General features: G+C 43.4%; 1 protein-coding gene across 3 annotated transcripts in view; it reads right to left on the minus strand.

Moving 5' to 3' along the window:
* kif19 (kinesin family member 19) overlaps nucleotides 1-17,390 on the minus strand; it is a 37,895-nt gene that overhangs the window by 19,453 nt on the left and 1,052 nt on the right. The window contains exon 2 of one of the 3 annotated variants that reach the window (XM_085761279.1): nucleotides 16,052-16,132. In XM_085761279.1, the coding sequence (XP_085617405.1) occupies nucleotides 16,052-16,132 (81 nt within the window). Of the gene's footprint in view, nucleotides 1-10,442; nucleotides 10,478-16,051; nucleotides 16,133-17,390 lie in introns of those variants that run through there. The other 2 variants (XM_085761278.1, XM_085761277.1) reach the window with 2 other exon arrangements.

Below are 17,390 nucleotides of genomic sequence, written 5' to 3' on the forward strand. Positions count from 1 at the left end.
GGAGAGGTGGGGGGGGGGGATGAAGTACTGAGGAGGGAGAGCGAGGAACTGAGGCGAGGGGGGGAAAGATGAAGCCACACCGCTACTTGTTCATCCCTCGAGTTTACTCCTTCACTGGGGTCAAGATGCAGCATGTCCTTTCATGTTGGGAGAGATCAGCATGTCAACACCACTCTCTCCACCCCCTCCTCTTCCTCTTCACCCCCTTAACTTCCTGCTTCTCCTCTAACTTTTCTCTGCACTCTGTCCAGCTACAGTGACGTACGAGTTCTGATCGCATTTCACTGGAAAGATATAGTGAACGAGCGACTGCTTCTCTTAGTGTCCAAGGTCAGAGGAGCCACATTAGGAGGAGGGCTGTCTGCTGCTGTCTGTCCAGATCTCAAACAGGACACATCTGATAATACTGATAGCATACATACTGTAGGAGTTTGGTTTGCAATGAACAAAAATCTGTGTGGGTGCTCCGGCTTCTGAACATGTGAATCTAAAGGAACCATGAAAGTGAAGGAGCTACACAATTACTCATAACCAAGTGCAATTATCTTAATAAAAAGGTCAAATGTGTCACAACATTGTTTTGTATTGTGAGCCTCAGTCATGTGTTGTGTTGCTAGAGAGACACCCTGGACAAGATGTAAAGGGACATATTGGTTTGGTAGAAGACAGAACAAACAACACCGTATCTGCTTTTATAATTACAAAATAGTTTGATGGGTAGGTACGCTGCCTGGTGGCACTATTGATGAGACAGAGGCAACAGGAAACTCTCTTCTTGCTGTTTTACATCCAGATTACATCTCAGAGGATTAAGGGATACTTCACCCAAAATCAATAATTCACCAATTGTCTACTCACTGTCATGCCAAGGAAGGGTTTGGAGAACTTTCAGAGTTATCAAAATGCTTTTGGAGTTCCAGGGGGGGTCCGGCTGGCAACGGATTTTCATATAATGGCAGCGGATAGAGTTCACTTTTGAATCGTCCAAAAGACACACTATGAAACATCCAGATACCTCCATACTGACCCAAGTGTCCTTGATCTCTGTTTTAAGCCTTGTTGTAGTAGTAGCTCCCAGTGGCTCAGTTGATGTTGAAGATTTACTGCGAGATGTTCTTCCGTGTTTACATCATACATCCAATGGTTTACAACGATGAATGAACATCTGGCAGCAAATCTCGCGTCATGTTTTGGATGACGCACGTGTTTTGGACGATTCAAAAGTGAGCACTAGCTGCCACCATTATATGGAACAGGAACTCCAAAAGAGTTTTCATGACTCTGAAAGTCCTCCAAACCCTTCCTTGGCATGACGGTGAGTAGATGATTGGTGAATTATCGATTTTGGGTGAAGTATCCCTTTAAGTAGTTTCTAGTAGTAGAAAGTAGTTTTGTGTGAAGGAAAGTCAGGAACATCTTATTCATAGTCAGCCACCTTAGTGTTGACCTGTTACTACATGCATAGTGTGTGTGTTAGAGTTCTCAACGGGCCATATATATATAGGCCTATACTGTATATATTTTTTTTTCATAAAAAACAAATTCTTGCTGGTTTTGGCACTGAATCGATGCTGTTAATTTTGGTGATGATTACAGAAGAGTACTGTTTCAAAAAGAATGGCTTCTAGATGGTTCTCATACCTGCCTGTATGTCCGGTCAGAGAGGTATTTCATTCAAGTTTCATCACGTCATTATGGTTGGTACTAGAGCAGAGTTTGTTTGTTTTTTTGGCCGCATTATTGCTGGTGAGTTGGGCTGCCTTGGGACGGGTCGGGTTGTAATTTTCAGGCCTATTGAGAACTCTAATGTGTGTGTGTGTGTTCCATGAGGAAGCTGATGAGCATGCAACAATGCTCTTACATAATTGCACGCATGGCAGGTATCAAATAGTGTGTGCACCCATGCACAGTGTTATCCCCACTTGGGAAAATCATTAAGGGCCGAGGGTGTTGATAACACCTCTGGTCCCATCTGTCATCTGTGTTTCTTGAGTTACAGTACCTGCCGCGGCTCCACCCACCCAACATCCACAAACAACAGCTGCTGCTCAGGCCGACTCCATACCACTAATTTTCTTAAGTCTTCTGATAAGACTATAAGGTGCTGGCTCTGGTGACAGGACACTGTGTAGCAACATAAGACCAGATGTCTGGGCATGCACCTCGGGGGCTCGGTGCCAATAAATGTCCTCTGTGTTCAATTAAGCGGCTTCTGAGAAACAAAGGGTGCCGGGTGAAGTACAGGTTAGTCCTGGCTCTGACGTCCACTGCACAGAACAGGTTGAGGAGCATTTGGAAACATGACAGTCTCATGGAAACCAGTAAATCTCCCGCACATGCTCCCTCTCCCTCTCTTTCTCACAGTTGCATGGAAACATGTACTCATACTTCACACATAGCAACTAAGACAGAAGCACTTCATGTCCACTGCAACTAGCAAGTCTGTGCAAGCACGGGCGGCAGCGCTGACCACGACGGCGGACGCCAGCGCGCGCCCACGCACTGCACTGCACTGTATGTGTGTGTGTTTAAGATGAGAGGAGGCGTTGTTACACTAAAAGGTATCGAGCAGCAGCTTCTCTCTTCATCTGTGTGGGAGCGCTGAAGATAACAGGAGCTTAAAGAGAAGCTGAGGGGATTATAAAAAATGCTGAATGGGACTGTATTTAAATCTTAAAAATTAGCAGCAATAAGTTGATTAATGGATTTACAAAACAAGAATCAGCATCCGCTGATAATCACTTAATCATGTTTCAAACAGACATAGCAAATGTTCACCAGCTTCTTGAATGTGAATATCTCCTGGTTTTCTTACCCTTTTATGAAATGTTACGTTGATCAGATGAAACAAGACTTCAAGAAAATATCACTGGGAATTTATGCCAAACGATTGATTAGATAGAAAGAGAAAATAATCTGCATGGTAATCAATAATGGAAACAACTCTCTTCCAAAGTCCTCCTTCACAGGTTACAGGTAACAAAAGGTGACAGCAATCAAACGTTATGAGTAATTTCTCCAGGGATTACGGTAAAACTGGTGATTCATTTCCACAGTGACACGGCAGCCAGAGATCACACTCTTCCTCTGTGGGTTCATGTTCATCATGAAGCCAACAGGTTTAAAACCGCAGAGCTGTTAACTGACACAATACAGCAAATGCACATGCAGTGACTCCTAATTCTTCAGTACAACTTGTTTCGATGATTTAAGTGTTTGATTTGCACATGTTGTTGCCAGAGTGACTTCTGGTCTGTTACTAATGCTGCACATCAACAGGCTAAAAGCTGAAGAAAACACTATCCCTGCCCTGCAGACATCAGGGAGGCACACAGATCAAGACTGAAGCGAGAGAGAGGAAGAGAGCTGGGTTCAGACAAAAACGAGAGACCGATGGAGAAGTTCACTGTCATTTTGCGTCTATCCTCTTCGGCACTTTTATCAGGGAGAAAGAAACTGAATCACATTGTTAACCAAGACCTTCCCAATATCAGAAACCTCCTAATTGGACCAGTTTGACATCGCAGTGTGATGTCAAGGTCAGATTGTTCACTAAACTCCTGGTTGTTCTTACTACTAGCCTACTAGGACTAATCCCCTACTTTTTCTGTCGGCTCCTGATTAATTCATGGTGTCTCCTGAACAAGACGTCAATTTTGACATGAGCGTGCCAGAAGCCAGAAGGGCCAAAGAACCATGTGAAGTGAAAAGGAAAGCAATTTCCTGGTCCACAGCTTCTGTAAATGCGGTGTCATTTTTAGCGGTTTTAATCATGCTGTCGCCCGTCACAATGGGCATGACACGCTGGATCCACTTTTCATTTCAATTCGGGGCGTGACTCAATATAACTTGACCCCGGTCGCTGACAAAACAAATGGCCAGAGCGTGAATTTACACACGGTGGCTATGAAAAAAAGGAGGCTCCTAAAATATTAATTTGCTTACAACGATCGGCCAACAGTCAAAACAACAGCTTGCTTATGCAGCGACATGAAACCAATTAGCGTGATGGAGTTATCTAAATGCCATAAAAAGCAGTGGGGTGTGATGGAGCACCCTCGCCCGGCGCCTTTCCTGGCTGATGATGGCTTTTCTAATCACGAGGCCCTGCTGTTCTGCTCGTTAAAGCAGCAGGGTTGACTCGGTTGGCCATCTTGCTGATTATAGCACCGCTAACTCCCACCGCGGATCCATAATTCAAAGCGTGGATGTGGTGCGGTTTTCACGAGCCAGCCTCTGGGCCTGTGCGCGCGCCAAGTGGCCGACGCTGCCAAGACGGGCAACAGAAGTCAGCGTTCGTGTAGAGACATCCACCCCGCTTTTTATAGGCACTGGTTTCATTACACCTAAACGACGGCTCGGGTCGCTAATAAAATGACAATGAAGAGAGCAATTGGAAAAACGCAAACTTATACAGTAATTGGTTGCTTTCATTGCTTTGAAAACTTGATTACACAGAGTTTAATTGGGGAAAATATCAAATGTCCTGATTCTGGCTTTGTATCCTCAATATTGAGGCTTCAGAGAGAGCAGTTATGTAATAAAAGGATAAGTTATGAGAGAGGAGAAACCAAAATGTAAATGAACAAATAAGAACACCAGAAGGAAGCAGGTTAAGAGGGAAGTGTTCACTCTAAAAAACATGCAGTCGGGGTCTGATTCAGAGCGATAGCACCCAAATGCTTCATTGTTTACATTCATGTCCTGCCTTTATTGCTCTGGGGTCAAAGGTCATGAGATTACATCCTCTTTTCTGTTGACCATGCATGTGTTGGAGAGATTAAAAGACGTGCTTTTGTCCAACATGTGTCCAGATTTCTCCCCAGAGACGGCACCTCATGCTGAAGATACTATAAAGTCCAGAAAAAAGTTCATTATTCAATCCATGGATGTTCAACAGCTAGGCTCTCTCTGCATGCATTTCACCATATCCCATTCCCTTATCTTTAGGTTGCACGGTGACATAACGGCTGAGTCCTTCAATAGTGACATCTGTGCCCTGCGTCAAGAGCGCTGGCAAAGAACAAAGGGTCAAGATCACAAAAAGAAAGCAATCAGGTCTAAGCAGTGACCTTTACGGGGCCACCTTTCAAGCTGCTCTTTCAGAAATGCAACCAAAGCTTTGGAAAGTCCGCCGGGCACAATTGCGGCCGGTTATCTGATAGAAAATCTCGGAGCTGCCCTCTCTGCACCCCAACAATGCTAGCGTATATCCCATTTCAGGGGCTCTCGCCGATCGGAGGTGTGCGTTGGCTCACGGTGTATCTGATACAGGGAGCTTGATAGCAAGGGCTGCTCTTCATTTGAGTTACATAAGACGTCTGGTTGGGGCTCGAATCCTGGATCAGTACAGTCAAACGAGGGTCGCTGTAATTTAAACTCAAGACAAATGTCCACTCACACACACACACACTGGTGCAACAGGATTCCCATGGCCTTACACAACAAGACGTCCTGAAAGATCACGAGAAATCGCTTTTCTCTCTTTTTGCGCACCTGTCCGTTTTTCCTTCCCTGCTCATTATTAACCCTGTCATTTCTGCTTCAAGGCCGTGTAGCGCAGATGTATTACTGGATGGTGCAGGCACAGATGGTTACAAAGGATAAGAGGAACAATACAGCAATTTGTCAGCGGGGAAAACGATTCATTGAACCCCTGAATCTCAATTATGTGTGAAAATGTGGAGGGTGCAGGCCGGCCTGGGGTCACGCTCCACATAAAATAATAAAAGATATTAAACCAAGTACCAGATGTCCTTCTTTTCAAGGAAGACCGAAGATATAGCAAAAGGTCCTGGAATCAAACCACAACTTAATCTCCCCATTTTATTATCTACTCTTAGTTCTTTTCAAAAGCCTGAAAAACAACCCCCAAAAAACAAAAACAGAGAACACATCCTCCTTGGTGAAGGTAATTAGGCCGATTACCAGCAAAGCCATTACTTCTCCACTTGGTGCCACAACAAACAGACAACACATCCAAGAGCCGACCAACTGGCAGCCGGGACAGCTCTGTCTGCAGCTTTGTGCCAGAGACTGGTCCAGGCCGCCGTCTGTGGAAGGTCAGAGGTAGCTTCGAGGCCGGAGGCCGGAGGTCGGCCAAGACAACAACACACAGATGGACACGCACTATTTCAGAACCAAAGGAACAAGGAGGAAAAGAGAAAATAAAAATGCCGTTTTGTCATCTGCAGCACACTAACAACTACTTTTCAAAAGGTTGCGGCAACAACAGTCGATAAAAAACCTGCAGAACAGGTGTTTGAGTTTGCCGACAGATGTGGAGGAAGAAACATCTTAAAACCAAGACAACTGCAGGAAACATGGAAGTATATTGTACTATGATCACTGTAACTCATTTTTCTCAATGTCCGGGCGGTTGCTAGGCGACTACCATTACTTTTTAGTAGCCTATGTATAAATCTCTTGTGTTGATGTTTTTTTTCACTGCAACGATTTTACATTATTATCATTTTAACATCACTATATGGCTCTCCTCTATCAGGCTGAACAGAATAAAAGGCAGAAAAAAAACACGTGTTGAACCTTTGCTAAGTAACGGCCCTTTTTGAAGGATCTTTTCAGAAGTAGCTCGCTGCGCAAGGATCCAATTAGCAAAGTGTCAGGGTAACTTCACGCCCATGTTCACGTGTAATGACATCAGTAATAGCACAACGGCCCTCAGCAGCACGCTATTTTCAGGGCATTTTTAGTCCATTTGGCTTCTGTAGAAAGGATAGAGTGGGAGATGTCATTTGTGTGATGGACAAAAGCAGCCATTACTGTTTCCAAGTGGCCTCAGTTCTTCTGCAGCTCTAGCACACAATGAACTTCCCGCAGGGTTTTAAAAAAACATACTGGAGCGGCCTGTTTTTTGTTTATTTATTTATTTTTTGAGGATAAAAGACAGATCTCTTAGGCAATAATAAAAGTAAGCAAAATAGACTGAAGAATAGCCAAGGGTGCGAGCAGCGTGAAGAGGCAGTGCAGCTCATTACGCAGAAAGCAAAGTTGATTAATGGATGAAAATAGATGCACTGGAAAGGTTTTGAGTATTTACTGTCACAATTAAAACAAACTTTATTACATTAGAGTCTAATTACCAGTTTAATTCCAAGGACACGGTTTGATTGACATCTGTTGGTGTCATGCATGTTTCAGGAAATGATGAAGGACGCTGGTTTATTGTAGCTAAGTGCACAACATTATGGGGAGATTTATTGTGCGTCATTATTGTTTTTATCATGGAGGGACAGTGAGTATGTTTTTTTGTGCTTCAAACTACTCACTCTTGTGCGTGTTGAGTTTTCAAGGAAACACATTTCCTGGATTATTTCATTAGGTATTATGATTTTAACTGCTGAACCCTTTTACATTTCTGGTTGCGCTCTTCATAAATCAACTACATAATCAGACATGAGTCATTTCTCCTCTCCACTAATGACTCAGCTTTTTCTGATCTGCCAACCTGGTGGCTGAGGTGATGTTGGGTCGCACTACTTCCTCTGCTTAGGTAACATACTGTATGTAAATGTTCTTCAACCGGCGCTGTCATTGGCTGAGTCTTACCAGACAAACAACATGGTGTTTTGACTGGGGTATTAACACTGAAACCCCCCCCCCCTCGGCGACTTACTCCCTCTGGTTCCTTAATTCCCACGACATACGTGAGGTGTAAACAATCGCTCGCAGCAAATCTGTCCCTCCTCAGTCGGTGCCGTCTCTTCTCTCTCTGTCCTGAACTCCCCTCAGCCTCCCGTCTCATTCACTTTGGTTTTCCAGCATCTTCAAGGGGTTTACGATAAAAGGATTATTGGCTGTTGATGTTGACTTTGTTGTGAGAATCAACTTGTGACCCATTAGCTACGTTACAACGGTGCGATCTCTAGCCCGTCTTTCTGGCCAAGTAGCCCAATAAATAAAGACAACAACATCTCTGAGCCCCTGTGGCTGACCTGCACTTCCTGCTTGTGTAAGAGGTATTAGTGCTCCTGATGGTGTTACGAACAGATGAGCACACACATCATGGGTTTTCCCCCCTTAAAGGGGAATTACAGTTTTTTACAATCTGGACCTTATTTCTAGCATAAAATACGATCATTTACTTACCCAGATAACTTTGGTGTCATTACAATTAGCTCCAGCCGAGAGCCGCGTATATCCGTATAATGCGAGTCTGCAGGGCAGCGCAATGCAACCTCTAAATAACACATTATCTGCCGCGACACTCGTTCATTTCACCAATATTTTGTTATGATAGGCTAGTGCTATGGCTGTTATCAACATCCGGGGTCTGTAGGTTGACCTTCTAACCTCTGACCTGGATGATGTCATCTCTGACCGTTGCCCGGCTCTTTCTGATAATAATCATTCTGCTTTGGCATTCGCCATTCGGGTCCATTTTTAGCGCAACTAGCCGGAGCTTTAGTGAGTCCAGGTTGCGGAGAGGAAGCCTGTGGAAACTGAACTTCATCCAGCTGCTCATTTTGTTCCGACAATTCGGAAACACGCAGAAACGAACCATAGCATTAGCGGTCGCAACTTCCAGGTAAACAAGCCGGCTCTCGGCTGGATCTAATTTCGTCGGAAGGACTCGTAATGACACCAAAGTTATCTGGGCGAGTAAATGATCATATTTTATGCTAGAAATAAGGTCCAGATTGTAAAAAACTGAATTCCCCTTTAATACAGAGAAGATGTTATGCTTGTGTAATGTATTACATAATTAGTTTATGCGGTTACAGTAAAAGCCCTTTGGGTTGTTTCCTTCACGGACCGAGGAATGACTCAGAATACACCTGAGGATGAAGCCAGGTGCAAACTACTCACACCTGTCACAGGAAGCTTTGTGTTATACAACAGCTGTAGTGTATGACACAAGCTCATTTTGACTCCTAGGGAGCTGGTCGGGGGGAATAAGTATGTTTACTTGAGAGCTGAGAGCTGTTCAGGAGAGTCTAGTCTCCTTCAGCTGCTGCTTGTGCTGAGCCGTCACGCCCTGCCCTCTCATGGAGATCAGGAGTGGGAGAGCACACACACACACACACACACACACACACACACACACACACACACACACACACACACACACTCACACATAAACATGCACTGACCCTCCCACGATGGCCCTTGTTGTAACGGCGACTCGCGGAAGAAGCAGGGATCAGGGCGAGTGAGAGCTAAGGCCGATGCAGGAGAAGTGGAGTCGGAGAAATGAGGAAAGCAAAGATTATCCACTTCCCCCAGGGTCAGACGGTCTATTAGTGGTGACATATTAACCTAGCTTTTGCGATGAAGTAGGTCTAACCTTCTAGGTGCCACCCAAAATAAACCCCTCCTGTGCTTCTCTGGCTGCGCCGCTGCTGTTTTAGGTTCAGGTCTCATTCTTGGCTCCGTCTGTGTGTGTGTGTGTGTGTGTTGAGGTTAAATCTTCGCAGCTAAAAAGGACACAGCTATTTGTAGTTCCTTTCCCTCTCCTACACAAACAAGAAGCTATTCAAACACTGTCTCGTAAAAAAAAAAGACTGTGGATGGACAGAGTTGCCTTTTTTCCCCCACATATTCCCCTGATTTTTAACTAGACCATTATGGTGATTGACTGAGAGAGAACATTTCTATCAGCGGAGGGTAGGGGAGCATTAAGACAGTAAGGGCGCTGGGTCATTTTTATGCTAATTTGGAGCATTTCTCATGCATGTTACTCGCTCTCCTTCTCTCTCTCAGTCCAGCGGGAAGCTTTCTTCTGAATGAAAATTAAATTAGCCGTGTTTGCGCAAGGAACTCGGTGCATTTTGATGAAAAGAAAAACATTATTCCCACCGAGAAGGATCAGAAATACACTCCCGCTGCATTTCCTGTGCGACCTCCTCACGCTGGCTTTGCAATTCTGTATTTTTAACCTTTGCAAAACATCCCCAGATTGGATGTTGTCTGACGCACAATGCCTCTCTCAGTGGCAGTGGGTTTGTTTTCCAGGGGGAGCTGCTTTTCGCTGAATCGGGCTAACGACGGCGCGGCCTCGACGGCAGGAGCAATTTCAATCTCCTTTCACTGACGGGAGGCCCTGTGTAGACGACGTTGGCGGAAACTCTACACTGAGCACTTGAGGCGAGGCTCTTTGTGCTCTACAAAAGGCAGAAAATTTGCCGATTCATGACTGTACAGCGATCAAGTAGACTTGTACTTGGAACAGGCTGAATGCTGCTCATTGTTTTTAAAGGACTTGATCTTCGCAAAGGAACCGGGAGGCAAAATGGTGCGTTTCTGGTTGACACTCACTCTCTCAGGAATCACAATGAACCACCTGTCACTTTTTTTTTAATTCAGGTAAAACATATGAATGAATAACGGTGGGAAAGTCTCCACCCACCTCTTGTTTTTATGAAGAGGCGTCCTTTAACAAAATACAACCTAACTGAATCAATACTTTGAGTGATACTTACTGCTACTGCATTTACAGATTGCATTCACAAAGCTGCCAACAACCGAGCTGAGCCAATGATCCATCGAGGAATGGATTAATTACAGCTACTTCATCTGCTCACAAACAACAACAAGGACAACAAATCCCAGAGTTGTAGTGTTACCACTTCCCTTGCTGTTGTGTGTTTTTTTTAATTCTCCTATATGGAGGTCTGTACCACAAAAAAAACAAAACACAAAAACAAACAATGGCCCTGACCTTGTCTAGGTGTCTCCATGGAGACGAGGCCTCACTATAAAGCATTCCCCACTGTGTGCTGCTGACAGGCCGGCCCTGCTGAAGACATGCTCAACAAGTTCGAGAGCTGAGAGACACAACCTGCAGATTGTTAAACGCTCACTTCTACCATCAGGATATTTACATGAATGCATTTATAAACATGCTTGATTACTGTACTGACTGATTTGTGTTTTGTATTTAAGCTAAAACATGTTGAAGAGTGTATAGCTACAGTCAGTGATCCTGTCTGGTGTCGTCTGCTCTAAAGCTCCACTCGTATTCTTAGCCTTTAACGCCACAACAGGCTTTTGTGAGCAGAGTGAAAGCAGTAGTGAGATAAAGAAGTCCTCTCAGGTGCTCCATTCAGAGGCTGTGCGACCATCTTTATCCCTCGGGGGCTAAACATAGCTTTCCCGTTAGCCTCTTAAGTAAGGATGTTATCTCCTCTCTGGGTCTTTTACAGGAATACTGTCCACACAAGGCTACGTTCAAAGAAGACACAAATACAAACATCTACTGTGTATTCTCATTTTTATCTGAGAGATACTCTACTCACTCCCTGAGCTTTCAGATGTTTTGATTTTGTAATAAATTATGTTGTGAGTTGAGTTCGGTCTGTTTCAATTGGTCTTGTCACACAGAGAGAGGAGTAAGTGGCACTCGGTTTTAACTTGGTTATGCATGAAGACTTTAAAATCATTTTTTCCACTACCAGTCAGTTGGTAAATTAAACTGTTGCAATTGGACAACCAACTACAACAACAATGTTGTAATGCCTGTTTCTGATCTTTAGACTTCTTCTTTACACCTTAAAATGAGACACAATCAAACTGTGACCTCTCTGGTGAAAAACACACAGTCTTCCTGGCTGTCTTTACTATTCATGCTGTCCCACACAACACTAGTTGGGCTGGTTGGGCTTAATTCCCCCAAAACTAAAAAAAGTGTGAGTTCTCCATAAAGATGAAATAATTACATGAAACTACCGATTTCAAAATAAAAGCTGTTGCTGTTGCTGAAACAGTGTATAAAAACCTTCCTCTGTCTTGATTTTGGAGTGGGCCTGAATCTCAAACTGATCCATTACTATCTCATTCACAAATCCATCTCAGTGCACCTGTGACCTACTCACTCGCTCAAGGACAAGGAAAGCCCAATGAGCACTACGGGCAACAGGTGGTCCATGAAAGCCAGAGGCTGAGTCCCCTGAGGCAAGAGAGAGAGAGAGAGAGAGAGAGAGAGAGAGAGAGAGAGAGAGAGAGAGAGAGAAAGAAAGAAAGAGAGCAGGTGGCAAAAGGCTTAACCTGAGCTAAAATCCATCCAATGAGCTCATCTCCGCAGGCTTAGGCAGCTTCTAGTTGTCTGCTTTCTGCCAGGAAGGCTAGATCTGGGTACTCCAGTCCCACCCAGTCGGCCAAGTGAGCCATCAGCATCCTGTTAATCTGTCTGAGCACTGCACTGCCTATACAGTAGGCTAAGGCCATATGGTCACAGTAAGTTGAAGTGCCTGCAAAAGGACAAATTTAACTATATCTGAAATCTCAGCTCATATCGCAATCCCAATATCAGCTTTAATAACTGCAATGTGAGGTTTTTTTTTTTTTTTACATTATTGTATAGTCATTGTTTAAAGGTGGGCTGTCGAAATTAACGCAAACACCACCAACGCATGTTCTGTTATTTTGGCCTATATTTTGATTAGAGTTTGAATCATTTGCTGGTGTTACAGTGAAGAAACAGGAATAAGAGACGAGGACATTAAAGAGACCCCGAGGAGTTTGCTTTTGGTTATAAAAGAGTCTCATATTAATGTGGATGAATCTACGTTACCCACACTTGTTAATGGGTCCATTTTCGATAAATATATCGTTTTGTCTTTATAGTTATTTTGTTATTATATTTAGTGGTCGGGTCACCCAGCATTTCCTACTTTTGGTTTCGCGGGAATAACGCCACCGAATCGCCGTTTATGGTCGGAACTACGACGGTATCTGATCGTCTTCCAACCTCCGACTTTCATTCTTGATTAATGAAAAAACATTCTTGGCAATGCTTTCGCTTTCGTCCGTCTTGCGCCGGTCCAAGAATTTCATCGTGTGCGCGGAGGATCATGGGGAATGTAGTGTGAAAACACTTCGCTTTCCGAAACTCCTCGTAGTCCCTTTAATGGTGTAAACCTTTCCAAGTCAGGTCTACGACATGTTGGTGGAGCATGAAAACCGTCAGTCGTCTGGGGCTAACGATGGAGAGAACCTGTCGTGTTATTATTTGAGCAACTTGTTTTATGCCTTTGTGGGTTTTCTGGACAATGTTTGTCATTGTTTTTGGTTAATGTATAATAGCTGCACATCTCTCCTTCGTTAAAAATCCCTTTCAGCTACATTTTGAGGAATTTAATTGACTGATGGGCCCTAATGTGATTTGGGTGAGAGTGACAGCCACAGGTTAACAGATTCAGCTCTCCCCTGCTCTGTAATCCCGTCGCAGCGTTGTTGTGGCGGACCTCACTACATCCCCTCCATTCATGTGAGGGTAAACCAGGTTAAACAGCAGTGTGCATAATTAGTGTGTATTGTAAGCTCCGCTAATCCTTCACTACAAATGTGCATCACTGAACCTGATGTACAGTAACCCCACAGAGACAATACAGCATATCTGTCCATTTATAATTCTCTGCACAGACGTAATACAGTATGAGAAAAATCAACAAACTGCAGGTGAGTGGAGACAATAACAAAGCCTTATTGTGGAGGCCGTGTGGTGTCCTGCTGCTATGCTCTAATCCCGTGAGCCCAAGCCTGTTTTAATGATGTCATGGCAGACAGAAGTGCTGATGTTGTCCTTAAGACTTGGTGTAATTGAATTACTTCTGAGAGGACAGACAAACAAGTCAGACCTCAGCGTCCCCGTGGATTATCCATTTCTAGAAACGTCGGGTAGTAAAATCCCTCGGCAGCATCAGCAAAATCCACCGATGCAGGTCCGTTGTGTGAAAATGATTTTTCACTGTAACATTCGTCACTGTTGCTCTGAGTCACCGGTGTCAGCAGCTGCTGTGCTGTTGCATTTTCTGGCTTCGTCTTGGTTCATTAGGAGAAGCTGCCCACCGACAAGTCTACCCCGCTATGCTACACAATCTGCCTACGCACAGCGAGGACGACACCTCAGCAGGTTTCCAAGTCACAATGCTCATTATCATTTGCGATGCCTCTATCATCATCATCACACACTCACCGGCGGTACCGCTAAATGGTCTCCAAGAGGGACCAGTTCAAAAGCGAGCACTGCCGGTAAGTATGGTCTCCATGGGGCTCCATGTACATACTGTACTGTATGTCCTTCTCTTATGGGAGGTCACATGGTAGCAGTGTGATTATATAGGGGGCAGGGGGTCGAGCTCTAAGGACAAGATCCTCTCAGGAATAAACTCCTCTCCCTGCAGAGCCACAACAATCTTAGTTAGTTTGAATATTTCTGTGCAGCTCTGACGCAGGTCTGATTTATCATTTGCTGTCCACTGTTCATTCAAAAAACATTCCTGTCACGGTTTGCTCTGATGGAAAAAAACACTTAGCATAATGGCTCCATTCAAAGCAGTTTACTTGCCAAATAAATTACAAAGCCATTTAAAACTGGTAAAAAAAACAACAAAAAAGCAGACACAAGTGGGACCAGAGTGAGCAGAGCCAGGAATAAAGCTGTCAACATAATAAATAATTGAAATACACAATATTATCATCTTCATTGTAGATTAAAACACTTGTTTTTTTCATAATTAATTAGTTAGGTTAGCTAGTTCGTTAGAAGGCAAAGGCCTAAAAGGAAAATATTGAAAAGTTGCAATTTTTTAAAACACGATTAAACAGTAATTCTGTTGTAGGAACATAAAATGAACTTTTGTAAGAGTTCATTTTCCAAACCAATAGTTTATTTACAGATACTATCTGTTGATTAGACACAAGGTAACTAATAAAGTAAACTAATGAGAAAGTGACAGAAGTAAGAAGTGAGTGAGTAAAGGCTGGTTGTGAGTTTTAGCAAAGGCCAGTGAAATCAACTACGTGACAGATGTTAGCAGCTGTCACTATTATCTAATTTGTGTTCACTTTATATCCCTTAAATGAGCCTTTTACTAAAAACATATGAGTTTCTATGTGCAGCACTTAGAGAGCAGGCGTGTAATTTTAGACAAATCCATCTTTCTTTTCAGGTACAGTAATGATGCATCTATGTAACTGTATTGTGTGTTGCTAAAGGAGTCAAGACCTGGTGTTTTTTCTTGTCTGTGGGGTTACTTGAGGTTAATATAAAAGGATACCACTGACATCAGCCTCTCTACATCACCAATACTGAAATATGTTTCTTTTCAAATCTTTCTGACTTCTCTCTCCTGTGAACTTTTGTCTCCTGTATTCTTCAACCCATTAGTCTTTTGTGTTACTTATTTCAGAAGCGCTGAGCTGTTTTACAAGCATTTTCCTCCAAATTGCACATGTGAAAGAAGTTGTTTAAAGCCTTTTGTGGTTCCGCGGGAAGCAAAAAAGAAACTGATTAACTGCCTACATCCTGATGTAACCTGAAGACTATAAATCTGAAGATGAATAAAAACACAGCAGCATTGAGATAGAAAGATGAAGTGAGCTAACTAGACCTCTAATCACGGCCTTGAGGCTAGTGGCTCCAGGCTACCATTAGCCAAACTGTCACCTGTCAAGTTGCATTGTGGGTAATGGGTGCAAGATCTTGACCAGGGAGAAGAATATGTGGACTCTCCATCATTTCAAGTGCAGGGCTACACTGGTGGAGTGGTTTCTGACTAATTAGCCGACTGAAAATGACACAACTCTTAGATGAATCCATAACAGCGGTAATTATCAGCAGCTCCTCTAATTTTCAGTCTGTTATCGTTCACGTCAGACAGAGACGCTGGGAGGATGAATTGCCTTCAGCACAAATGTTTCATGGAGCTGTTACACCACTCCACAGTTGTTGATATCCAATTAAACCGCGGGCAATCACTATAGCGAAGCCGCCGGCCGTCCGCTTGTGAAAGAATTTGTATTCGTCAGAAAGGTCAAAGCCTCCTGCGTCAGGTCTGAGTCATCCAGCGTTCGTTTACAAACGAAATGTGACATTTAAGGCTTCACACTCAAACGAGACGGTTTTTTAAAATATGAGACCGGACCGGAGGCTTTACCGAGGTCCCTGCAGATACTTTATCTGTGCAGGGAACTGAAACAGAGACAAACAACACACGCTGACCCCCATCACTCACTGCCATACACAGAGGGGAACAGGATATTGACACACACACACACAGAGCGGTAGAATAAAGGATGACCATCTCACCTGGTCATCCACTCTGTGGGCCACGATCGTCGCCGCCTCCTCCTGCTCGGCATCGCTGAGCGGTCGGATCCTCAAGGCAACCTGCAGCACACAGAGAGAGTTCAGTCGTCCTTGAGTTTAATCCACACAAACACACAAATGCAGGTATTTAATTCATTGAAATTACAGGCTGGAAACTGATGGGGAGAAATGACACTAAGAGTACACAAGAGTACTCTACTTATACACTAAGTGAGCTCTTGTTTACAAAGGAGTCTGTGTTGATGCAGCTCTAATAACGGATGCATGGAAGTGTGGTTAAGAGATGAAGTCTGGTTCAATGAAACTCAACTCACAACAGCATCAGTTCACGTGCTGCAAATAAATGAAGAAGCTTCAACAAGTCTGAGTCACGACTGAGCTGCATTATATGTTGACAGGGTCTAAACACCTAGTTATCTTCATCTCAGCATCATAGATTTTGATTTAAGGACCCACCTGATTAATCATCTGATCTGAGCCGTTGTATCAGCATATGTGCTGGCCAATAAAAACCAATACAAATTCTTTTTCAGACATTTTTTACACCTTAATATCAGCTCCTAAAAAAATTCCACATGGGTTGTACCTTAGTTTTCATATTTAAAAAAATAAAAATAAAAAGGAAATCTGTCCAAATGTATGCAGGAATATGAAATACAAATACTACATGAGTAATTCTTTAAAATGTCAAGATTTTTCCATGCACCAAGAAATAAAGAGCAGTCATATTCATGTTTAAACCAAACTGCTTTTTTCCTTATTATCCTTGTTTTGACATGTTTTTTTTTTTTAACTTCTCGTTGGTTTCCAGCCCCACAAAGCAAACACATGCAGGTTGGGTCAAGTGGAAACTCGGTTTTTCATTATATATATATATATATATATATAAATATGAAAAGTGTTTGACTGCCAGTGTGCATTAGCTCTGCTCTGTGGCAGACCTGTGCCCTGCCCTCTGCCCAGTGCATGCTGGGATAACTCACACACCAGCAGCTCTATAGAAAAGAAAACAAATGGATGAATGGGTCGATTAACTCGTGTCGTTCCACTGTCCACTTTTAATCACTCATGTTGATACTCATGGGGAGTTTCATACAGCACACATCTGAAACTGTGCCACAGACACCTGTAGCGTTTGCAGGTAAATTAACCTTCAGTTTCCTGCACTGCATTGTTTTGGCACAAACACTAAATGATTGAATTATTACATCCATACACTCATCAGAGTCCCCCTGCAGCTCTAATTTCCCCTCCCCGCTGGATTTATTTCCATTAAGTAGTAAAAAAAAGCTTCTAATGGGAATAAAATGGGGTGAAA

The sequence above is a fragment of the Trachurus japonicus genome, chromosome 19 (assembly GCF_045865225.1).
Source record: "Trachurus japonicus isolate A0001 chromosome 19, Traja_1.0".
Taxonomy (NCBI): Eukaryota; Metazoa; Chordata; class Actinopteri; order Carangiformes; family Carangidae; genus Trachurus; species Trachurus japonicus.